This window comes from Heterodontus francisci, chromosome 1 (genome assembly GCF_036365525.1).
Source record: "Heterodontus francisci isolate sHetFra1 chromosome 1, sHetFra1.hap1, whole genome shotgun sequence".
Lineage (NCBI taxonomy): Eukaryota > Metazoa > Chordata > Chondrichthyes > Heterodontiformes > Heterodontidae > Heterodontus > Heterodontus francisci.
In genome coordinates, this window is record NC_090371.1 from 138,666,823 (window position 1) to 138,692,596 (window position 25,774).

Below are 25,774 nucleotides of genomic sequence, written 5' to 3' on the forward strand. Positions count from 1 at the left end.
GACACAAGCACACAAGCATGAGGATATGGGAGAGGCCTGAAGCTTGGATTGTAAACCAAAAGCACGGCTGAAGAGGAGGGTTGTGAGGATGTTTTTGGAAGCAGGGAGAGTGATGATTACGTGAAGTGGACTGGACAGGGAATACCAGATGGTAACAATGATGTGGCTAAACAAGCAGCCACCAATGCAGAAATAGAAGAAGCAAGGGGTGGTGAGAAGTTCAATACTATAGAAGCAGAAGTGTAAGGCAGAAGATCAATAAGCAAGCGTAGGTGAGGCCAAGAAATGATTTGAAAATGAGAATTTGGAAACCACCACCCTGGGGCTCAGGGAGTCAATGGAGCTTGGAAAGTGTGGGGTGATAGGAATATGGAGCTTAATGCAGCGAGCATTGGGCTGTTTGACGTTTTTGATGAATCGAAATTTGTGAAGATTTGGTGTGGGAAGACTAGCAGACGGGTGCTGGAGAAGTCAAACCCTAACTTGTTGAACCCATGGATTAAAGATTTTAGCAGCAGAAGAGAGGAGATAGGAGCGGAGGCGGGAAATGCTGAGGAAGTCATAGACTACAGTGAAAGAAATAATTTTGGTTACAAAGCACAGGTGAAACTGAGATCAGGATCATATAGCATGCCAAAGTTCCAAACCTCCTGACTCAGTTTGAGATAGCAGCCAGGGAGATTAGAATCATAGAATGATACAGCACAGGAGGAGGCCATTCGGCCTATCATGTCTATGCCAGCTCTTTGAGTTATCCAATTACACCCACTCCACTGTTGTCTCCCTATCCACCATAAACTTTTCCTTTTCAAGTATTTAAATTAATCTCCTTTTGCAAGTTATTATTGAATCAGCTATCTGCTTTCACTATTGTTTCTGACAGGCCATTCCAGATCATAACAACTTGCTGCCTAAGTTGTGCAAATTTGAGAGATTCCAGGTCTGAGAATCAGAAGTGCTGACTAGAGCTGACAAGGATAGTCTCAGTTCATGACCCAATTTGTTAATATTTCTTTGACAACTGGGTTTATCTAAATCTTCTGATGAAAGGTCACTGACCTGAAACATTAACTCTGCTTCTCTCTCCACAGATGCTGCCAGACCTGGAGTATTTCCAGCACTTTCTGTGTTTATTTCAGATTTCCAGCATCTGCAGTATTTTGCTTTTATCTAAATCTTGGTTACAAAAGACAAACAACACCCCAGCAATGTTTCCCCAAATTTCTTTTTGTTGTACACAGCCGGCTTGTTACACTGCATGCTCCCTTTAAGATTGCCGTGCGGTTGCTCATGAGCATATCTTTAAGGGAGCGTTGGTTGGGTGTGGCCTCTTTGTTCCCCATGTGGTATCTGATGAATTGCTGCACAGTCATACACCTGCGCAGCTTAGAGAGGAACAATGCTCCCGAGATTGATCAAAGTCTTTTGTCCAGTTCATTAAAAACAAGGCTTATGTTTTACAATTGTTTACCAAGTGAGCTTCTTTCAGTAGCAGAAATGCTAGGTAACAGTTTAAGAAATTATAAGCACTAAATGTGAATCACTTATTAATTTCCCATGTCAAACCATGGATAGTTTTGAGCAAGAGCACATATACCCACTGTCCAGGGACCTTTCATAACCGAGATAGGTTGTGGTTTTCCCCCACTTGCTTTTACTGCTGGAGGCGGTAGTAGACAGAAATTGCAATCCGGGGCATGAAATTCATTCGCCTCGATTTATGGGCACAGGGGCTGTGGATCTCAGTGTGCCCACCCCCATACAGACTGAGGTGGGTAAGACACAAAATTGGTCTATCCACCTCATCAGCATGATTTCAGCACCATTATCTTCACCTCCAGCGCTGGTCTCTTTTTCTCAACACTATCAGCGTGCTCTGCACAGAGCAGGAGGTGTCGGTGGCATTGTTCGCCGATCACATGGTACAGGGAGCCTGCTTTTTCTTAAAGGTAGGCTGCCTCTTAAAAGGAAGGTGGAAAACAGCTTGCTGTGATGGAAACTCTTGCAAACTGAACACAAGGGCACAAAGAAGAATCCACATGGACAGAAATGCCAGTGGAGGCATTAGTGGTGCAGCTAGGTAGCAGGAGAGACACCATGGTCTTGCGGGGAGTCAGAAGACCCTCAAGGATCACTCTCAGAAGGGTTTGGGAGCAAGCAGCCAGTAAGGACAAGTCCTGGAGTCTGGACGCGAGGCGACAGTCCCACAAGAAGTCGAATGACCACATGCGGGTGGTCAACTTCAGTGACATCTTCACATGACATCCCCTACCCAGAACACCAAACTCCAAACTCTCACATTGCTCAATGCACCACACCCCCCTCACTCACCCAGCAGCGCTCCCTGGCACTTGGGATTCATACCTACATCCAGATATTCCACATTACATTTGCACACCTAACAATACTGCCATCCACACCCACTCTCGCTGTCTCCACATACCTCCAGCTATTCCACTGCAGCAAGCACACCACCCAAACCCAGTGTTAAACAATCACTGACATTCTGACCTCTCTCTTGCAGGACCAGGCACACAATTGAAGGAGCAGAGCAGAGCTGGTGGGAGAAAGGACGCCTGCATCTCCTGAGCCTAAGGAGGAGATGGTTCTCCGTATCATGGGTTCACCTGCTATTGGAGTCACAGCTTCCACTGTTGCTGAAAACATTGAGGATGACGATATCTTCCTGCCTTATGCCCCTCCTCAACTCCCAGCACATCCTCATCCTGCTATGTGGCATGATGATGGTATGACCATAAACATCTTGCGTTACATCTGAGTCCTCCTCCCTTACACGAACCTTCCCCTTCTGAGTTCCTGCTTTCAGTCACCCAAGAACTGCCACTTGCACAGCCACAGCAGCTTCAGGGGGAGGAAAGACAGCAGATAGCAACAGCACAGCAGTGATGAAGAGGCCCTGTCACTTGGTCTGACATTTGCAATCATCAGCAGAGACATTGCCACTGCACTTGTCACGGAGGTTAGTATAGAATTGGGATCAGCATATGGCGAGTCACCAGGTGTGAATGGGCTGCAATTAGGCGAGGGTGAAAGGATGGCTTATTTACCAGTGAACCGGAGGGTGAGATGGCAGACAAGTACTGCTGCAGAGAACATGATGAGGACCTCAATGGGGCGGCATACAGGAGAGCGTTGAATAGACACACTGAGATGGTGGGTGCATTGGCTGGCCTGCCAGACAGCCTCCTGTCACTGTCAAGGAGCATGGAGGAGTCTGGCTCCAACTTGGCAGACGGCATCATGCATAGCTTGCCCTGTCAGTAGCTTCTGCTCCATCTCCCTGCCCTGCTGCAGACCCAGAGGCACTGCCACCATACCTTTTTCAGCCTTTGGGTGGACTGGTCAACTATTCCTCTGTTCTGTGAGGACGTGGCAACACTCTCTGGCAATTGCGGGAACTCATCAAAACCCTTCCAGAAACACTCCAGAGTACTTTCTGACCCTTTACAACAGAAAAAGTTCCCAAGATTTTAACTTCCCTGCAATCAGGGTGCCTGACCTTTTAAGTAAAGCAACTCCAAGGCCCAACCTACTTCTTCACACATTGCCAGGATCTACATTGTCCAAATATGGAATTCTGGTCTGAAATCAGCTGAGATCAGAATAGCGCCATTTCAACACATTTGGGTGCACGCAGGAGATGTAACTGCGTGCACCCATATCCCTGGAGAATGCCACATGGACCATGCAAGTAGTGGCCAGCACTGCAGCCTACCCCCAGGAAAGCCAGGTAGGCTTTTGTAGCACCTTCACTTGATCTAACACTTGCAGCCACTGCACGTAACTTAGAGGGCAATTTTGAGTCAGGTTCAGCATGTGGTGAGTCAACAGGCACAAGTGAGCTGCAGCCAGACCAGGGGCAAGGATAGTTTATGTGCCAGCTCAGTGGAGGGCGAGGTGGCAGATTGGTTCTGCTGCAGAGGACTCAGATGAGGACCTTGATGAGGTGGCATGCAGAAAAGCGCTAAATGGGCATGCACACTGAGACGCTCAGTGCATTGACTTGCCTGCCAGACAGCCATCTGCCACTATCAAGAAGCATGGAGGAGTCCTGCTCCAACTTAGCAGAGGGCATGGCGTGGAGTTTGCCCTCTCTGCTCCATCTCTCTGTCGTGCTTTAGACCCAGAGACACCATCACTGCTGCCCCATTTCTGTTGTAATCCTTGTGTAGACAAGTCACCTACTGCTCTGTCATCCCAGTGAGGATGCAGCAACACTAGCTGGCAAACACACCAAAACACCTCCAAACAACACTCCAGATTACTTTCAGACACTTTCCAATTGAAAAGGTTCCATAAATTTTAACTTACCTGCAGTCAGAGTGTTTGGCACTTTAAAGAACGACACTACAGAGCTCATCTTGTCTTGGCAGCTGAAGACACAGTCATCGATAGTGGAGCAAATTAAAATAGAAGATGCTGAAGAAGCCAGAATTAGATTAGTGCAAATATCTCAGAGGGTTCTGGTGCTGGAAGAGATTGCAGAGAAAGGAAGAGGAGAGGCCATGGTGGGATTTGAAAAGGAAGATGAAAATTTTAATATCAAGACATTGTTTAACCAGGGGCCAATGTAGGTCAGCAAGCACAGGGATGATGCATGAACGGATTTGGTGCTAGTAAGGACATGGGCAGCTGAATTTTGGACGAACCCAAACTGACAGAGGGTAAAACATGGGAGGCTGTGGAGGAGTGCATTGGAATAGTCAATTCTAGAGGTAACAAAGGCATGGATGAAGTTTTCAGCAGCAGATAAGCTGAGACAGGGGCTGAGTCTGGTGATGGTACAGAGGTGGAAGTAGGCAGTCAGTAATGGCACAGATATGAGGTCAGAACCTCATCGCGGGGTCAATTATGACACCAAGGTTGCAAACAGTCAGGGTTAGCCTCAGTCACCAGGGAGAGGGATAGAGCAGGTAGCTAGGGAACGGAGTTTGTGGTGCTGAACAAAGAAATTGCTTCAGTCTTTAATTATTAATTAGAGGAAAATGCTGCTCATCCAGTACTGGATGTTGGACAAACAGTCTGATAATTTAGTGACAGTGGAGGAATTGAGAGGGGTGCTGGTGAGTTAGAGCAGGGTGTTGTCAGCATACATGTGAAAACTAACGCTGTGTTTGTGCATCCATGTGGAACACCAGGGGTAATGGTGCAGGAGTGGGAACAGAAGCCATTACAGGTGATTTGGCTATAGGTAGATAGATAAGAATGGAACCAGGTGAGAGCAGTTCCACCTAGCTGGAAAATGGTGAAAAGGCATCGCAGAAGGATGGTGTGGTCAACCATGTCAAATGCTGCAGATAGGTTGAAAAAGGCAGCTTAAATATGAAACCTACCAAATGTAAAAAGAAATCATCAATTTCTAAGGTTCTAAAGATAAGTGTTAAGCACCATATAAGCTATATTAAATGAGGAAGATGGTCTCCAGTTTGTACTAATAAAGATTTGGATCATATCATAAACGCAAATATTCAGATCTTCCTTTTCATGTCTCTCTTGTAATATTTATGAAATTGTGACTCTGCTATACTTGAGGTCACATTTCTTTTCAGATGGTTTCTCCCTGAAATTTCAAGCAAAATAGAAATTGAACAAAGTTGATTTTTTTTAGAATATTGTGAAGAACCAAACCAATAACTTCTACTTAATATATCTTTAAAATAATGAAATATAGTCCTGAAGGTAGTGGTAGAGTTATTCTTTGTAATTAGAGAATAAACTGAACCTCAGCTGTCTTTTAAAGGATACATGGGTTCTACTTTCCCAATGTTAATTCAAATCTTTAATGGATAGCTGAAATTGACACCGGCCAGTGGGCCATTATCAAAGCTTCCAGCAGCTAAATGAACCAGATCAATGCAGATAGTATAAATACCCGATTGGTTGCAGAAAGCACTATTTTGGGGAATGTATAAGTGATGGATTTCTAAAAATACATGAAAATTAAAGGAAATCTTCAAGCAGAATTCTATATCTGCCTTCACCGATCCAAAGAAAAGTGTGAAGTGTGATGGATGATTTTTGCCACTTCTCATCATGGGTGTAATAAATCAAATATATACAGAGATCATGCCTTATGGAGTTTTTGTATGTGCTTCTGTTAATACTTGAGATGTAATGCGTTGAAAAAGACAAAAACATAACCCAAGGCCATGAGGAAAAAAGATCCTCACCTCAGGTTTACATCAGAATCTGAAGAACATGAATCTATCAACTTTATGTCCCAATTATTCTTGCAAATAAATGATCAAATGATCCAGCTAAGCTTCTGATCAATGGTGACCATCCCCTCCCAGGATGTTGGTGGTGGAAGATTCAGCGATGGTAATGCCGTTGAATATCAAGGGAGGTGGTTAGATGCTCTCTTGTTGGAGATGGTCATTGCCTGGCACTTGTGTCACTCAAATGTTACTTGCCACTTATCAACCTAATATTATTCACATCTTTCTGCATGCAGGCACAAACTGCTTCAGCAGCTGAAGTGTCTCGAATGTTGCAACTGTCCATGACAGCATTGGCAGGAGTGGAGATAAAGTCCCATCTTCACACTGAGGATATCCTCCATCATGTTGTATAACACGACAATTGTGCTCAATGGGATAGATTCAGAGCGAAGGTAGCAGCTCAAAATTGGGCCTCCATGAGCTTTTTAAATTTCAATTTTATTTAATTAACTGATTTGAAATTCCCCAACTGCCGTGATGGGAGTTCAACTCTTCTTCGGATGGTTAGTCCAGGTCTCTGGATTACTAATCTAGTAACATGACCACAATGCTACTGTATCCTGTCTACACACAATCCCTCAGCAAAGTGATAGAAGATGCCATGGACAGTGCTATCAAGTGACACTTACTAACCAATAACCTGTTCACTGATGCATAGCTTGGCATACACCAGGACCACTTGTTCCAGACCTTATTATAGCTTTGGTCAAAAGAGCTGAATTCCAGAGGTGAGGTGAGAATTTGACCATGTTTGGAATCAAAGAGCCCTTGTAAAATTGAAGTCAACGAAAATCAGGGGAAACTCTATACTCTCTAGGACTCACCCTTAGCACAAAGGAAGATGATTGTGGTTGTTGGAGGCCAATCATCTCAGCCCCAGCACACCACTGCAGAAGTTTCTCAGGATAGTATCCTAGGCCCAACCATCTTCAGCTGCTTCATCAATGACCTTAGCTGATGAATGCATATTGCTCAGTACCATTTACGACTCCCCAGATACTGAAGCAGTCCGTACCTGCACGCAGCAAGACCTGGAAAACATTCAGCACTTTGGTGATAGTGACCACAATTCGGTTAGGTTTACCTTAGCGATGGGCAGGGACAGGTATATACCGCAGGGCAAAAATTATAGCTGGGGGAAAGGAAATTATGATGCGATTAGGCAAGATTTAGGATGCGTAGGATGGGGAAGGAAACTGCAGGGGATGGGAACAATCGAAATGTGGAGCTTATTCAAGGAGCAGCTACTGCGTGTCCTTGATAAGTATGTACCTGTGAGGCAGGGAGGAAGTTGTCGAGCGAGGGAGCCGTGGTTTACTAAAGAAGTTGAAGCGCTTGTCAAGAGGAAGAAGAAGGCTTATGTTAGGATGAGACGTGAAGGCTCAGTTAGGGCGCTTGAGAGTTACAAGCTAGCCAGGAAGGATCTAAAGGGAGAGCTAAGAAGAGCAAGGAGAGGACACGAGAAGTCATTGGCGGATAGGATCAGGGAAAACCCTAAGGCTTTCTATAGGTATATCAGGAATAAAAGAATGACTAGCGTTAGATTAGGGCCAATCAAGGATAGTAGTGGGAAGTTGTGTGTGGAATCAGAGGAGGTAGGGGAAGAGTTAAATGAATATTTTGCGTCAGTATTTACAGTAGAGAAAGAAAATGTTGTCGAGGAGAATACTGAGATTCAGGCTACTAGGCTAGATGGGATTGAGGTTCACAAGGAGGAGGTGTTATCAATTTTGGAAAGTGTGAAAATAGATAAGTCCCCTGGGCCAGATGGGATTTATCCTAGGATTCTCTGGGAAGCTAGGGAGGAGATTGCAGAGCCTTTGTCCTTGATCTTTATGTCGTCATTGTCGACAGGAATAGTGCCGGAAGACTGGAGGATAGCAAATGTTGTCCCCTTGTTCAAGAAGGGGAGTAGAGACAGCCCTGGTAATTATAGACCTGTGAGCCTTACTTTGGTTGTGGGTAAAATGTTGGAAAAGGTTATAAGAGACAGGATTTATAATCATCTTGAAAAGAATAAGTTCATTAGCGATAGTCAGCATGGTTTTGTGACGGGTAGGTCGTGCCTCACAAACCTTATTGAGTTTTTCGAGAAGGTGACCAAACAGGTGGATGAGGGTAAAGCAGTGGATGTGGTGTATATGGATTTCAGTAAGGCGTTTGATAAGGTTCCCCACGGTAGGCTATTGCAGAAAATAGGGAAGTATGGGGTTGAAGGTGATTTAGAGCTTTGGATCAGAAATTGGCTAGCTGAAAGAAGACAGAGGGTGGTGGTTGATGGCAAATGTTCATCCTGGAGTTTAGTTACTAGTGGTGTACCGCAAGGATCTGTTTTGGGGCCACTGCTGTTTGTCATTTTTATAAACGACCTGGAAGAGGGTGTAGAAGGGTGGGTTAGTAAATTTGCGGATGACACTAAGGTCGGTGGAGTTGTGGCTAGTGCCGAAGGATGTTGTAGGGTACAGAGGGACATAGATAGGCTGCAGAGCTGGGCTGAGAGATGGCAAATGGAGTTTAATGCGGAAAAGTGCGAGGTGATTCACTTTGGAAGGAGTAACAGGAATGCAGAGTACTGGGCTAATGGGAAGATTCTTGGCAGTGTAGATGAACAGAGAGATCTTGGTGTCCAGGTGCATAAATCCCTGAAGGTTGCTACCCAGGTTAATAGGGCTGTTAAGAAGGCATATGGTGTGTTAGCTTTTATTAGTAGGGGGATCGAGTTTCGGAGCCACGAGGTCATGCTGCAGCTGTACAAAACTCTGGTGAGACCGCACCTGGAGTATTGCGTGCAGTTCTGGTCACCGCATTATAGGAAGGATGTGGAAGCTATGGAAAGGGTGCAGAGGAGATTTACTAGGATGTTGCCTGGTATGGAGGGAAGGTCTTACGAGGAAAGGCTGAGGGACTTGAGGTTGTTTTCGTTGGAGAGAAGGAGGAGGAGAGGTGACTTAATAGAGACATATAAGATAATCAGAGGGTTGGATAGGGTGGATAGTGAGAGTCTTTTTCCTCAGATGGTGATGGCAAACACGAGGGGACATAGCTTTAAGTTGAGGGGTGATAGATATAGGACAGATGTCAGAGGTAGTTTCTTTACTCAGAGAGTAGTAGGGGCGTGGAACGCCCTGCCTGCAACAGTAGTAGACTCGCCAACTTTAAGGGCATTTAAGTGGTCATTGGATAGACATATGGATGAAAATGGAATAGTGTAGGTCAGGTGGTTTCACAGGTCGGCGCAACATCGAGGGCTGAAGGGCCTGTACTGCGCTGTAATGTTCTAATTCTAATTCTAAAATTCAGGCTTTGGCAAATAAGTAGCAAGTAACATTCCCACCACACTCATGACCATCTCTAACAACAGAAAGTCCAACCATGTCCACTTGATAGTCAATGGCATTGCATCACCAAAACCCCACCAAGAACCTGGGATCACCACTGACCAGAAACTTCACTGGACCAGCCACATAAATGCTGCGGCTACAAGAGCAGGTCAGAGGGTGAGTATTCTGTGGCAAATAACTCACATTCTGACTCTCCAAAGCCTTTCCACCATCTACAAGGCACAAGTCCCTAATGTGATGGAATACTCCCCACTTGCCTGGATGAGTGCAGCTTCAACGACACTTTGAAAGCTCAACACCATCTAGGACAAAGCAGTCTGCTTGATTATACTCCATCTGCCAAATAGGGTGCCAATGTAGGGAAATGTGAGTTGTCCACTTTGGTAGGAAGTAAAGAAGAGCAGAATATTATTTAAATGGAGAGAAACTGCAGAATGCTGCAGTACAGAGGGATCTGGGTGTCCTTGTACATGAATCACAAAAAGTCAGCATGCAGGTACAGGAAGTAATTAGGAAGGCAAATGGAATGTTGGCCTTTGTTATAAGGGGGATGGAGTATAAAAGTAGGGAAGTCTTACTACAACTGTACAGGACATTGGCGAAACCTCACCTAGAGTAATATGTACAGTTTTGGTCTCACTTAAGGAGGGATATACTTGCATTGAAAGCAGTTCAGAGAAGGTTCACTCGGCTGATTCCTGGGAATGAAAGGGTTGCCTCATGAGGAAAGATTGATCAGTTTGGGCCCGCACTCATTGGAGTTTGGAAGAATGAGAGGTGATCTTATTGAAATATATAAGATTCTGAGGGAGTTTGACAGGGTAGATGCTGAGAAGATATTTCCCCTCGTGGGGGAATCTAGAACTAGAGGGCAGAGTTTCAAAATAAGGGGTCTGTCTCCCTTTTAAGATGTAGATGAGGAGGAATTTCGTCTCTCAGGGGGTCGTTAATTTTTGGAATTTGCAACCCCAGTGAGCAGTGGAAACAGGGTCATTGAATATATTCAAGGCTGAGTTAGACAGATTTTTGATCTACAAGGGAGTCAAGGGATACAGGAGGTAGGTGGGAATGTGCAGTTGAGGCCACAATCCAATCAGCCATGATCTTACTGAATGGCAGAGCAGGCTTAAGGGGCCAGATGGGCTACTCCTGCTCCTACCTCTTATGATCTTATGATCCACCACCTTGAACATTCACGCTCTCTCTGTCCCCCTCTCACTCCCTCTCTGCCCCCCACTCACTCCCGCTCTCTATCCCCTCTCCTTTTCTTGCTGCCCCCTCTCCCTGTCCCTCTCTCTCTGCCCCCACCCTCTTTCTCTCTGCCCCTTCCCTCTCTCTCCCTCTCCACCCCTCTCTCTCTCTCTGTACCCCCCCTCTCTCTCTCTCTGTACCTCACTCACTCTCTCTCTGTACCCCCCTCTCTCTCCTCCATCTCTCGGCCCCTCTCCCCCCTCTCTCTCTCTGCCTTCCTCTCTTGCTGACACCCCCCCCCCCCACTCTGTCCTCCCCGTCTCTCACTCTCTGTCCCCCCTGCCCTCCCTGTCTCTCTCTCTCTTTGTCTCCATCTCTCAATCTCTGTCCCCCCGTCTCTCTCTCTGTCACCCCCCCCCATGTCCCCCTCTCAACCTCTCTGCCCCCCCACTCTCTTGCTCCCCTCCCACTCTCTCTCTCCCTACTCCCTCTGTCCCCCACTCTCTCTCTCCCTGCCACTTCCTCTCTCTCCCCACCCCCCCGCCCACTCTTTCTCCCTGCCCCTCTCTCTCCCCGTCTCTTTGCCCCTCTCTCTCTGACCGTTGCTGAGAGCAGCAACAGCACTCCTGAACTTCGAACAGATTAGTGGTTTTCCGACAGGCTGTTAAATAAATCGGAACCCGCCGGAAAACCACTAATCTGTCCCAAGTTTTAAAGCGCTGTTCCCGCTTTTATCACCTGATGGTTGTATATATGGAAAAGAACGTTAATTAGATAAAGATCTGAGCTTAGGAATTCCAATTCAGCTGTGAAATTGACAGTTGTAATTTTTTATAAAAGCCTGTCTGGTTGGAAAGAAGAAGCCAATGGGAAATATCCCTGAAATTACCAGTCATCGTCCTCAAAATTTTTACCACGGACTCTGGAGTCCATGTACGGATATGTTGCTGACCCCTGGTTTTTGGATGGGAACAAAATGAAGAGATGAAGAATAAATTTGACTATCATAGGGTGAATGAAATGACTAGTTGGTCATTTATGGACCAGAAGTTAAATAAATTCCAGAGATAATTAGTGGATTACAAAACAAGTATAACTTGAATGGCAAGACAGGTAATTTTGGAGTGACACAGCCATAGTATACAAAACCAAATTAAATAAAAGGAGGCTTATACAAAAAAACAGAAATGCCAAGCATGAGGACTGGTAGGATCACAAAAAAGCAACAAAAGAAATCAAGAAAATAATATGGAGGACAAGGAGTGAACATGCAAAATGAAAGCATGTATATGGAGCCAAGCATTTGCAAAATTATTTAACAGTACATAAAAAAACACTAAAAGAGGTGGACCCACTAAATGAGATTTCGCTAGGACAATAAGCAGAGCAGAAGTATATGGTATAATTGCTAACTTAATATGTTGCTTTGATCTTCGCAATGGAAGAAGAGAATACGATACCAGAGTTACAGATAATGCTAGAGATTAGAGACAGGGAGAAGCTTGCAAGTGTTGGTATAAACAGAAAAACTGTAATGGATAAACTGATCAGATTGAACCCAGAAAATTCTCCAGGCCCAGATGGTTGCCGCTCAAGGATATTAAAAAAAATTAATCTAAGTGGATCAAAAAATAAGGCGAGCTCCTTATGGCATATGCTTCTCCTAGCACTGTCCCCAGGCAATACAACAGTTCCAAGCACATGAAATAAAATTTTGATTGGAAGAGATGAATGTCCAAATGTAGTTCCAGCCATATGCCTATGTTATAGCTAGATTGTTTGCTAAATGTGAAGTTTTCTTTGAGTATGTTCATTATTTTCTGAATGTAGAGCTTCGCTGTAACAATGCTGTCAAAGTTTTCCAGTTACACTGTTACTTAAGGAAAAGAGTCAAACCCAATTGCAGAGTCTTCCCATAGCCTCTTTCGTTTATAATGTGATGGCAAATCGCTTTTGGAGAAACATGAAGTTCTAGATTTTGACTCATTCCTGTCATAATCTAACTTTGCATCTTCTAAAACTGTGGCATCTGAATCCCGACTCAGCTATCTTGCTGAAATGTTGCAGTCTACTTGAAAAGTAATGACGATGAACGTGGCCACAGATGTTGGAAAAATAAAACCCAAAGTTTGGACTTGCTATGAACTGAAATGCCTGGAAACTCAAAAATGGTGGACATTTTCAATGTGCATGGCCATCTGGCAATGGCAATGACCCACCCATTTGCTGGTTCATCTGTTCGTTACCTATATGGTTGATCCCAGTTTACTAGAATAAATATAAAATAACACTGTTTTACCCAGATTACAGGGCATTAGTGTTGAGTACAGATTTTGAATGGAATCTCGCAGGAATTTAAAATGAAACAGCTCTGATGCAACTAATAGCAGCAGTTTGAATGGATTACTACAGTAAGAAGGGGCAAGATGAAATTCCTCTTTTAATTAAAACCATTTAAGGAAAAACAGGAAAATGCTTATGTATAAAACTGCAGGACCATGTGATTCTAAAATGTGCAATTTTTTCAGAATTCAAATTTGCCACTTAGAGAAAAACAGAATTTAACCTGTGATTTTTTTGTTTTTTTTACACAGCATAAATCACTTCCATGACATATGGTGCTTGATCACATACAAGCTACAAAACTACAGGGTTAGGTTGGAGAAGCTGGGGTAGTTCTTCTTGGAGCAAAGGAGATTGAGAGGAGATTTGATAAAGGTGTACAAAATTATGACAGGTTTAGATAAAGGAGACAAAGAAAAGCTGTTCCCATTAGCTGATGGTACAAGGACTAGGGAACACAGATTTAAGGTTTTGGGCAGGAGATACAAGGAGAATGTGAGGGAGAACAGTTTTACGCAGCAAGTGGTAATGATGTGGAACTCACTGCCTATTAGGGTTGTGAAAGCAGAGACAATCAACAATTTCAAAAGGAAATTGGATGGGCACCTCAGGGATAAAAACTTGCAGGACTACGTGAAAAAGTGGGGGAATGGGACTGGTTTGCTGTACAGAAAGCTGGCATGGATTCCAAGGGGTGAATGACCTTCTTCTGTGCTGTAATGACTATATGACATGAGACAGAAGGGAATAGAGGGGTTTGGCAAATTTGGAAGAGGCAATCAGAATGAGAGCAAGCTTATGTGGAGTTTGAACACTTGCATAAACCAGTTGGGCCAAATGGCATCCTTCTGCACTGTAGATTCTCTGTACAGCGATTGTATGTAATTCTTTGTGATGCATCATTGGATGCAAAAGCAGTAAAATATTCATTTCTCAACCATGAGCTTGATGAGTATACATATGCAAAAAGTGCAAAATATTATGACAGTCTTTGTTAACTATTTCACATGCACAGCCAAAGTTCCATTTGTCTTGGGTGTTCCTTTAAACTGATTTGTATCCTCAACCTCCTGAAATATGCAATACCTTAAACCAAAAGCTGCTGCTTCTGCTCGTTATGCAGTTGATTACTGTCACATTTAGGAAAACCTCAGGGATTAATTTTGGAATAAATGAAACTAGTTGATGCAAAGGTTGCATTCAGAGCTTTCAGTACCTGCCAAGCTGTCAATCTGAAGTTTAGCAACAACTAATCTATCATTTTGTCATTCTATTTGTGCTGAGTCTTGAACACTTCAGGTATTGAATGTTCTGTAATGCCTTGCAGCTACATGTTTTTTGTCATACATCAGCAAAAAAAAAGTTTTATGTAAATTGCGATAGCTGGATCCTGTATTGCAGTATGTCTGGGAGTGGAATACTCTCCATTTCAAGCACCAAATGTCAGCATAGAGTCATCGAGTCATTTATGGCACAGAAACAGACCACTTGGTCCATCAAGTCCATGCTGGCTCTCTCCAGAGCTTTCCAGTCAGTCCCACTCCCCCACTCGATCCCCATAGCTCGGTAAGCTTATTCCCTACAAGTGGCCATCCAATTTCCTTTTGAAATCATTGATTGTCTTCACTTCCACTATGCTCATGTACAGAAAGTTCCAGGTCATTGCCACTCACTGCATAAAGAAGTGCATCCTCATATACCCCCGGCATCTCTTGCCCAAAACCTTAAATCTACGTCCCCAAGTCCTTGTACCATCAGTTAATGGGAACCGTTAATCCTTGTCTACCTTATCTAAGCCTGTCAAAATGGTGTACAACTCGATCAAATCTCCCCTCAATCTCCTTTGTTCCAAGGAGAAGAACCCCAGTTTTTCCAATCTAACCCTGTAGATAAAATCCACCATCCCTGGAACCATTCTGGTAAATCTCCTCTGCACCCTCTCAAGGACTCTCACATCCTTCCTAAAGTGTGGTGACCAGAACTGGATGCAATATTCTAGTTGGGGCCTAACCAGAGCTTTATAAAGGTTCAGCATAACTTCCCCACTTTTGTACTCATTGCCTCTATTCATGAAGTCCAAGATCCCATATCCTTTGCTAACCACTCTCTCAATCTGTCCTGCCACCTTCAAAAATCAATGCGCATGCACCCCCAGGTCCCTGTGTTCCTGCACACTCTTTAGAATTGTGCCTCACCTTATCGCTCTGCCAAAATACATCACCTTACACTTTTCGGTATTAAATTTTATCTGCCACCTGTCTATTCATTCTACTAGCCTATCTATGTCACAAGAATACGAGAAATAGGAGCAGAAGCAGACCATATGGCCCATTAAGCCTGCTCTGCCATTCAATACGATCATGGCTGATCTTGGGCTTCAATTCCACTTTCCTGCCCATTCCCCATATCCCTTGATTCCCTGCTAGACCAAAAATCTATCTATCCCAGCCTCAACTGTGTTCAATGATGGATCATCCACAACCCTGTGGAGTAGAGAATTCCAAAGATTCTGAGTGTAGTAATGTCTTCTCATTTCAGTTCCGAATAATCGGCCCCTTTTCCTGAGACTATGCCCCCATGTTCTAGATTCTCCGACCAGCAGAAACAATCTCTCAGTTTCTACCTTATCAAGCCCTTTCAGAATCTTGTATGTCTCAACTAGATTGCCTCTCATTCTTCTAAACTCCAGAGAACATATGTCCATATATATATATGTATATCTTGTTGCAGACGGGTTCATATCATCCTCACTGTTTGCCACTCCTCCAAGTTAAGTATCATTGGCAAATTTTGAAATTCTGCTCTGTATTCCAAAGTCCAAGTCATTTATAAACAGCAAAAAAGCAGTGCTCCTAGCACTGTCCCTTGGGGAACACCACTGTCTACCATCTTCCAGTTTGAAAAACAACCATTTACCACGACTCACTGTTTTCTGTCCTTAAACCAATTTTTTTTCCAATTAGACACTGACGCTCCTATTCCATGAGCCTCAATTTTGTTAACCAGCCTTTAATGTGGTACTTTATCAAATGCTTCCTTAAAATCCATATAGACAACATTCACCGCATTCCTTTCATCAACCTTCTTTGTTACCTTCATCAAAAAATTCAGTTAGATTAGTCAAGCATGATCTGCCTTTTACAAATTTGTGCTGGCTATTCTTAATTAACTCAAACCTCTCCCAGTGTCTGTTGACTTTTTTCCCTGATTATCGTATCAAAAATGCTACTCACCCCTGATGTTAAACTAACTGGCCTGTAGTTGCTAAAACTGTCATTACACTCTTTCTTGAATAAGGGTGTCACATTTGCCACTCTTCAATCGTCTGGCATCTCCCCCAAATCTAGGGAAGATTGGAAGATTATGGCAAGCTCTTCTGCTATCTTCATCCCCACTTCCTTTAGCAATCTGGGATGCAATCCATCCGGACCAGGTGACTTATCTGCCCCAAGCATAGCCAGCCTTTCCATGAACCTCTTCCCTCTCAATCTTTACCCTATCCATTGCATCCACTCTCTCTGCTTCTACTGATATTTTGTCAGATTCCTTTTCCTTAGTAAAGACCGATACAAAGAATTCATTAAGTATTCTAGCCTTGTCCTGCAACTCTAAGCATATATTACCCTCTTTGTCCCTAATAGGCCCCATCCATTTCTTACTACCTGCTTACTATTTACATGCTGGGAGAAGATTTTTGGGTTCCCTTTTATGTTGACTGCCATTCTGTTCTTATATTCTCTCTTTGCCAGTCTTATTTTCCTCTTCACCTCCTCTCTCAACTTATTGTATTTGGCCTGGTCCTCACTTGAAGAATTCACCTGACATGCATCATACACCCTCTTTTTTGTTTCATCATAATCTCCACCTCCCTTGTCATCCAAAGTGCTCTGTTTTTTGTTTCCCTACCGGGTGCTTTGTTTTTTGTTTCCCTACCTTTCACCCTTGTTGGAATGTATGTAGCCCGTAACTGAAGCATCTCTTCCTTATAGTAACCCATCGTTCCATTACAGAGTTTCCACTCAGTCTTTGGTGCCATTTTATCCTGGTTAGATCCCTCTTGATCGCATTGAAATTAGCCCTCTTCCAATCTAGACATCCTACCTAATATTGTTCCTTGCTTTTCTGCATTACGAGTCAAAACCTTTTTTTCATTCTTTCATCGGATGTGGGCATCACTGGCAAGGCCCATTTGTTGCCCATCCCTAATTGCCCTTGACAACTGAGTTACCTGCTAGGCCATTTCAGAGGGCAGTTAAGAGTGGGTCTGGAGTCAAATGTAGGCCAGACCAGGTAAGGACAGATTTCCTTCCCGAAAGGACATTAGTGAACCAGATGGGTTTTTACGACAATCAATGATAGTTTCATGGTACCATTACTGAAACTAGCTTTCAATTCCAGATTTTTAAATTCATTAATTGAATTTAAATTCCCCCAGTTGCCACGGTGGGATTTGAACCCCTGTCCCCAGGGCATTAATCTGAGGTCTCTGGATTACCTCAGTGATATTACCACGACGTCACCATCTCCACATACCATTACCACCATACAATACCATATGATGATCACTCTTACCCAAGTGCTCCCCCACAGACACTGGTCCACCTCATTTCCTAGCACCAAATCCAGCAATGCCTCCTTTCTAGTTGGGCTGAGAACATACTGATCCAAGGGAGTTCTCCTGAACACATTACAGAAATTCCTCTCCCTCCTCCTTTACTCTAACATTATCCCAATCGCTGAAAATACAAACATGTTGTTGAAGCTTTTCGTCTTGCACTCATCAGGACAATCGCAAGAATAACTAATTGAAGGGAAAACAACAACTTATACTGCATGAGAAGAGAGTGCTGATTGGTTGTCAAGTGAACTCTGATTGGTAGAGGCATTGTCATGGTGAATGCACCAGTTTACGGTGACTGATAGTTAACTGCCAAGCTTTGTTTCAAATTTAAACCAGGCATTCATATATCACATTACTGATTTGTGTGATAGGCAGAATGTCTTTTTGGCTTGACGGCAGCACCCTGTTATTTCAATGCCAAAGTGATGCTGGGTATATAGGCCATATATCCCAAAGACTGATGGATTGTATCAAACAACATGTCCCTTCTGCTGTTTGCAACTGGCAAGGTACAGGCGGTACCCAACCAGAACGTGCTTGTAAAACTCAAAACACAGTGTCCAACATCAGATGTGATTCCACGATTGGACAACATTTGCTAAATAATCCACAGTGTGCTAAGAATTATGCTGACAACCAATTTAAGATTGTCAGTAGGGCTGGTGGTGTGGCGTATTTGCACATACTGGAAGCTACATATATTAATACATGGGGCCCTGTTCTTTGCAGACAGAAAGAACATGTAAAACATTGCGCCTGTTTCAGCTGAACAAAATAAGTGACAGCCATTCGTTGGTTCATTCCTCAGGGCAATGCCTTGACCAATCAGAGTCAAGCTGCCTGGTTTAAATTTGAAACAAAGCTTGGCAGTTAACTGTCAGTCACTGTAAACTGGTGGATTTGCCATGGCAACGCCTCTACCAATCAGAGTTCACCTGCTAACTAATCAGCATTCTCTTCTCATGCAGTATAAGTTGTTGTTTTCCCTTACATTGGTTATTCTTGCGATTGCTCTGATGAGTGCAAGACGAAAAGCTTCGAAAATATGTCTCTATTTTTAGCAACACTCAAGTTCTGTACTACTAAACAACTATTATCCCAATCGATATTTGTGTAAAGTCCATCACTATCACCGCTCTTCAGTTCTTGCTCATTTCTGTGATTTCCCTGCAGATTTACACCTCTATGTCTCTCTCACTGTTAGCAGGCCTAGAATACCCCCAGTAGCATAATCATACCCTTTTTGCTTCTCAACTCTAACCAAATGGATTATGTTCTTACCACCACAAGGACATCCTCTCTTTCCAACACTACAATTGCTGGAATTCAATGGTGAGGCAGTGACCACGCTGATATTTTGCATGGCTCAGGCACTTAAATGACTACAGTCGGGGCCTCTGCCCCTCTAAGCAAGGAGGTCCTGCCCTCCAAGAGCTGCCAGCCAATCAGAAGGCTGGCAGCTCTTCAGTCCCAGCAGCACCAAAGGGAGCTGTGGCCATTGCTGGGACTGTACCCAGAAGAAAGAAGGTAATGGATGCCGGCCTCCAAAAGGTAAGCGGTGATCAGACCTCCTCACGGACAATAGGCTAGGCCCCGGCAAAGTGTGTGTGGGGGAGGGGGGGGGGGGTGGTGGCAGTGTAGGGCACAGGGTGCCTGATCAGGAGGCCACCCAGCACCACCTCCCCCCCCCCCCCCACCACGTCTGCAAGGAGGCCACTAGGTAGTACTAGGTGGCCTCATCAGGTGCCAAAGTGCCCATCCGCTGCATGTAAAATACCATTGGCAGCGGGAAGAGGCCCTTATGTGGCAATTAATTGGCCACTTAAGGGCCTCAATCGGCCTAAGGGCAGACGGGCCATTTACCACATCCCCTGCCACTGGTAAAATAGCAGCAGAGGCAGTCAGGCAACGGGCATAGCAACCGCCACCCCCCCTCCCCCCACACCTTATGCTATTTTACGCCTCCCCGCCTCCTAGCCCACTCCTGGGGCGGGGGGGGGTGGGGGGGGCAACTTCTTCCCTAATTATTACTGCCATCCCACATCCCTTTTCTCCTTCTCTATCTTTTCTGAACACTATATCCTTGCATATTAAGTGCCCATTCGTCACCATTTTTAAGCCACATTTCTGTTATTGCTGCTACATCATATTCCCATGCTGCTATTTGTGCTTGTAGCTCACATGCATTGCACTCCTGTCTTTGCATTCCTCCTAGTCCTTTTCAGTCCACTCCTATCTAATATGGACCTACTCCCTTCTATAGTACTGTCCAACACTCGCATATTATGAACCTTATTCCTCTTTTCTACTTCTATATGCTGGTGCCAGCCCCCTGACAATTTATTTTAAACCCTCCCCAACCACACTAGTGAACCTCCCCGTGAGAATATTGGTCCCAGTCCTGTTGAAGAGCAACCCGTAGTTGTCTTCTGACTCAGAACTGGTCCCAATGCCCCAAGAATCTGAAATCCTCCCTCCTGCACCAAGCCACACATTGATCCTCCCTATCTTCCTATTTCTACTCTTGCTAGTGTGTGGCACTGGGAGTAATCCAGAGGAACACTTGGATCAGATAAAATGGATACTGTGTCCCAAGATTCTTCGGGCCAGATAGGATTGGGGGGCGGGGGGGGGGGAGAGATGTCAAGAATTTGGGGCAGACCTGGTTAAGCCACAATTCCACATTGTTTACACAGCCCTTTCCATTCCAATCCAGGGGAAGGAATGGGCAGATCTTCTGCCATAGCCTGCCAAGGGGTGCGACTGGAGTGTTCTTGGGCTTCTCCAGGAATTACAGCTATTACACAGTCATTAGATATGAGTCCCATTGAGGCCTTTGGAAAGGCACCAAACATTTACTGGGCTAAGGTCCAGTAAAAAGGAAAGCTTTAAGTTAATGTTTTTAATTGAGCTTTTTGTCAGATGCTAACAGACAAGCAATTTTCTGCTTGTTTCCAAATTTTTAGCACTTTTTTTTAAAATTTCTGGCCATTACAAAGCTTGCCTGTAGCCAGATGGCCTGAAGAATTTACCATTGTCATGAACAAGGTATCCTATGAATCAGGTTGATCTTCAGAAAACTTGAATAGTGGAACCACTATTCTCTTGGACATAATATATTGACAAATTATGCTAACTGGATGATTTAGATAGGTTATAGTTATCTATTCAAAAATAAATTTTCTCCAACTTAAAACATAAACTTAGAGCTGGCTTTGCATTAATTGCTATGAATTTGTGTTTTAACAGCTAATTAGAACTGTCCATTGCTATAATAATTGACAGAATACTTAATTACAACATAATAATTTGGTACGGCCTTACCTCACAATCCCGATTAATGCATACAGAAGGATTCCACTGGATATGATGGATATAATCTTTGAGGTTCCACATGAAGCAGACAGGGAAGGGGCTCAGGGAATTCCTAACAAGCAATTTTGGCGACGTTACTGGCATACATTTAGCCTTCTTTAGCACTAAATATTTATGAAAAATACTCCACAATTTGGAAAATTGCCCAACTATGCCTTAGTCACAAAAATACAGCATTAATTGAAAATGGCCAATTACCACCCTATCAGCCTCCTCCCAATCATCAACAAAGTGATGGAAGGAATTATCAACAATGAAGTTAAGCACAGTTTTGCCAGTGGCACTCAGCTTCAGACTTCATCAACATCTTGATCCTGACATGGAAAGAAGCTGAATGCCACAGGAGGGATAAGAATATCTGTCCTCTACATCAAGAAATATTCAACCCAAGTTTGACACCAAGAAGCCCAAAATGAGATCAATGGCAGAGGGAGGGTGACTGGCAAGGGGAAAACCCTACAGTTATTAAAGTCTTACATGACCAACAGGAAGGTGGTTATGTTTGTCAGAGGCCAATCACCACAGCCCCAGAACAAAGTTACAGGAGTTTCTCAGAGTAACACCCTTGGCCATTCCATCTTTAGCTGCTTTATTAATGATCGATCTTCATTTAGAAGGTGAGGAATGGGTCTGTTCACTTAAGATCTAGAGGGTACAGGAACTCCGATAAAGAAACTGCAGGACATGGACAACATTCATGGCTTGGGCTGATAAGCAGCAAGTAGCATTTATGGCACTTAGGTGCTAAGCAATGAGCATCTCCGACAACAGATAGTTCAACCACCTCCACTTGACCTTATTAAACTTATTTCTCATTGATGGTCAGATGCAAGAGAGGTGGTGGCTGCATGTATTCAGTTGATGTATTTTTTTACCTATGGTTTTACTGGATGGTGGTCTTCAGTCTCAAAATGATGTACCCTCCTTTGTACACTTTCTGCAGCTGAACCCTTTACCCTACAGCATTAAAGAGAACAGTGTTGCCCAGGTGTCTCCACTCTGCCATTATAAATCAAAAACTCCACTTTTCTGCCCCCACAACAACATGTGGAAACTCTGGAAAAACACCACCGAAGTTACAGCAGAGTAAAGGGAGAATTCCTATTTAAATTCAATCCATATCCAGACTGATATCTCAATATAGAACTGAGACAATCCTCCATTGTCAGCTGAGCCCCTATCTGCCTGGCCAATTGGACGTAAAAGATCCTGTGGCACCATTGAAGAAGAGCATTGAGTTATCTATGTGTCCTAGTCTACACTCCTTCCTCAAACACCACCATCATAAAAAACAGATTACCTGGTCAATTATTCATTTTCTGATTGACTCTGTTGTCAGATAATTGACTAATGTGTGTATTTACAAAACAACAGAAATGGTGCTTCAAAATCAATCTATTGGAAGCAAAACACTTTGGGATATCCTGAGAATGTGTTAAGTATTTATATAAAAGCAAGTTCTTTTTTGATGCATCATCAAGATTTTGTGTTGTTGCTCCTGATTGTGTGTTATCTCACTTGATTAGTCTGAGGAACCAGTTTTAGCAGTAGGTGGTCCTTTTGACTAAACATCCAGCCATAAAAAAAGATTATTTTCTATCACTAGTCTATTTCTAGTCCTTTATAGCCACTCCAGGCGCTGCTTCACAAACCACTGACCACCTCCAGGCGCGTATCCATTGTCTCTCGAGATAAGGAGGCCCAAAAGAAAGAAAGTCTATTTTAAGTTAGTGATCTGGGGCTACTACAGTTAGCTTCAGTGTCCTCAGGCTAAGAGAAGGTTTGAAAAAAACAACTTGAGTTCCTACTCTTAATCGTTATCCAACAAAACCCTGCTGGAAAGTAAGCAGTTACAATTCGGGGTTTCCCCCAAGCCTCTTTATTTGAGCTCACAACAAAGCAGTTTCCATAGACAGGAGCCCCAGGAGGAGTAGACAGAGCAACAGCACAGGTAATTGAAGAGGCCGTATCAGTTGGTCTGACAACCAGCCACTAGCTCAGACATTGCCACTGCATTTACCTCGGAGGTTAATATACAGTTGGGATCAGCACATGGCGAGTCACCGGGTGTGAGTGGGCTGCAACTAGGCGAGGGTGAAAGAATGGCTTATTTGCCAGCGGACTGGAGGGTGAGGTGGCAGACAACTACTGCTGCAGAAAACTCGATGAGGACCTCAATGGTGAGGCATACAGGAGAGCACTGAATAGACACACTGAGATGGTGGGTGCATTGGCTGGCTTGCCAGACAGCCTCCTGCCACTGTTAAGGAGCATGGAGGAGCCTGGCTCCAACTTGGCAGAGAACATGGCACGGAGCTTGCCCTCTCTGCAGCTTCTGCTCCATCTCCCTGCCCTGCTGTAGACCCAGAGGCACTGCCACCATACCTTTTTCAGTCTTTGTGTGGACAGGTCAACTATTTCCCTATTCTGTGAGGATGTGGCAACACCCTCTGGCAATTGCAGGAACTCATCAAAACACCTTCAAATACACTCCACAGTACTTTCAGAGCCTTTACAACAGAAAAAGTTCCAAAAAATGTGAAACTTACCTGCAATTAGAGTGCCTGACCTTTTAAATAAAGCAACTCCAGGGCCCAACTTACTGCTTCACATGTTGCCAGGAGCTGCATTGTCCAAACATGGAATCCTGGGGCGGTATATTTTGCTCTCCACTGTGGGGAATTTGGAGCTGGGGAAGGCATTTAATCGGGTGGGATGGTGGTTGGGGACTGAGGAAATTGGGCCTATATTCTCTAGAGTTTAGAAGAATGAAAGGTGATCTCATTGAAGCATACAAAATTCTTACAGGGCTCGACAAGGTTGATGCAGGAAGGATGTTTCCCCTAGAAGCAGGGGACACAGCCTCAGAATAAGGGGCAGGCCATTTAGAACATGGATGAGGAGGAATTTCTTCACTCAGAGGGTGGTGAACCTGTGGAATTCTCTACCTCAGAGGGCTGCGGAGGCTCAGTCATTGAGTATGTTCAAGACAGAGATCAACAGATTTCTGGATATTAAAGATATCAAGGGACATGGGGATATTGTGGGAAAATGGCATTTTGAGGCAGATCATCAGCCATGATCTAGCTGAATGGCAGAGCTGGCTCAAGGGGGTCAAATGGCCTACTTCTGCTCCTATTTCCTATGTTCCCGCTTACATCCCAATTAAGTCCATGGTGGGAAGGGCCTGGACAGCCTTCCCGCCCTGCCGCCAATTGAGCCCCTGAAGGGGCAATTAATGCTCAATTAAGGGCCTCTTCCCGCTGCTGTTTTTAGTAACCCAGCAGTGGGCGGGCCTGTTGCCACACGGGGAGCACAACATGTGAATCCGTGGGGTTGCTTGTGATCTCCTCGGGGTGGAAGGCGGGGGTGTGTCCCTCGTTCAAAGGCACAGTGCCTGATCGAGGGACCCGGCATCGGAAAGTGGGGGGCGGGGGGGGGGAGAGGGTGCTGAGAGCCAAGCCCTGCCCTTTCTGTCAACCCCCCTATACCCCCCTCCCCCGTATCCCACACCCTGTGAAACCCCTCCTGCCAGCACTTACCTGTGGCTTGGCTCACTCCATTATCCTGGGCCTCTGATGGGGTCATTCCGACAGCGTTCACCGCCACCCCAGGGTCCTGAATCCGGGAAATGCCCACTGGTGGCCTTCAAGTGCCTGATTGGCTCATGATATGGCAGGACTGCCCCAAAAAGAAGCAATGTGAGTCTCTCGCTGGTGGCCGAGACTCCAGTCGCCTGCATAAAACTCCTCCCCCCCAACCCCATCGCCCTTGTGATATCAGCTCTTTGGTTTGTGTGACGTCAGGACAGCGACGTTTCAACATGTTCGGGTGCGTGCAGGAGATGTAGCTGCGTGCACCCATATCCTGCAGAACGCCACGTGGACCATGCAGGTAGTGACCAGTGGTGCAACCTACCCCCAGGAAAGCCAGGTAGGTCTTTGTAGCAGAGCTAGAAGCGGTGCTATGCATTTGCATTTCATGCCCAGGCGAGAGAATGATGAAAATCAACATGAAAATCAGTCCCACAGATTCAATGACATAAGTCAAATTAAAATGCAGCACCACATGGCTTGTGAATGCTGTCATAATAAAACTGCTGATGGCTTTTATTCTTTCTGAAATGAAAGATTTGCCAAATACTGTTGAAGCTAGTGCCCCTTTAATGACTCATGGAATCAGCTAAATAATAATTTAAAGCAAGAATGTAATTTACCTGAGGACAGAGCAGAGGAAGTCTGATGTAAGCCAGCAGTTTGCTAAGTTCTTTCTGTCTGTTATCTGTATCATGCCGAACCCAGCTAAGCAGTGCATTTAATATGGTTTCTTCATTTGGTATATTCATATCATCACTGGCCAACAGTTTAACTATCTCCTTTGCTGGCAGTAGCAGAAACTCCTGATTCCTTATCACATCCATGAAGTGCTCCTACAACAAAAGAAGAAATATCACCTTGTGTTTCACTCAAGCAAGTTAACAGTAAATAGTTTACAATGGGATTAACAACAAATATATAATTCACAGTGCTTCTCACAAAAAAATGAAATGCATAGGCTATTGCATATAAAACGTATTAAAATCTGTAAACAGATCTTGTCTTCTGTCAAATTTGTTACATGAAAATACAAGTGAGTAACATGGAACAGACTGTGCACAGAGA

General features: G+C 44.3%; 1 protein-coding gene across 3 annotated transcripts in view; it reads right to left on the reverse strand.

The window, feature by feature from the left end:
- LOC137372677 (kelch-like protein 5) overlaps nt 1-25,774 on the reverse strand; it is a 211,094-nt gene that overhangs the window by 46,666 nt on the left and 138,654 nt on the right. For all 3 annotated transcript variants that reach the window (XM_068036734.1, XM_068036744.1, XM_068036724.1), the window contains one exon: nt 25,330-25,542. In XM_068036734.1, the coding sequence (XP_067892835.1) occupies nt 25,330-25,542 (213 nt within the window). The remainder of the gene's footprint in view (nt 1-25,329; nt 25,543-25,774) is intronic.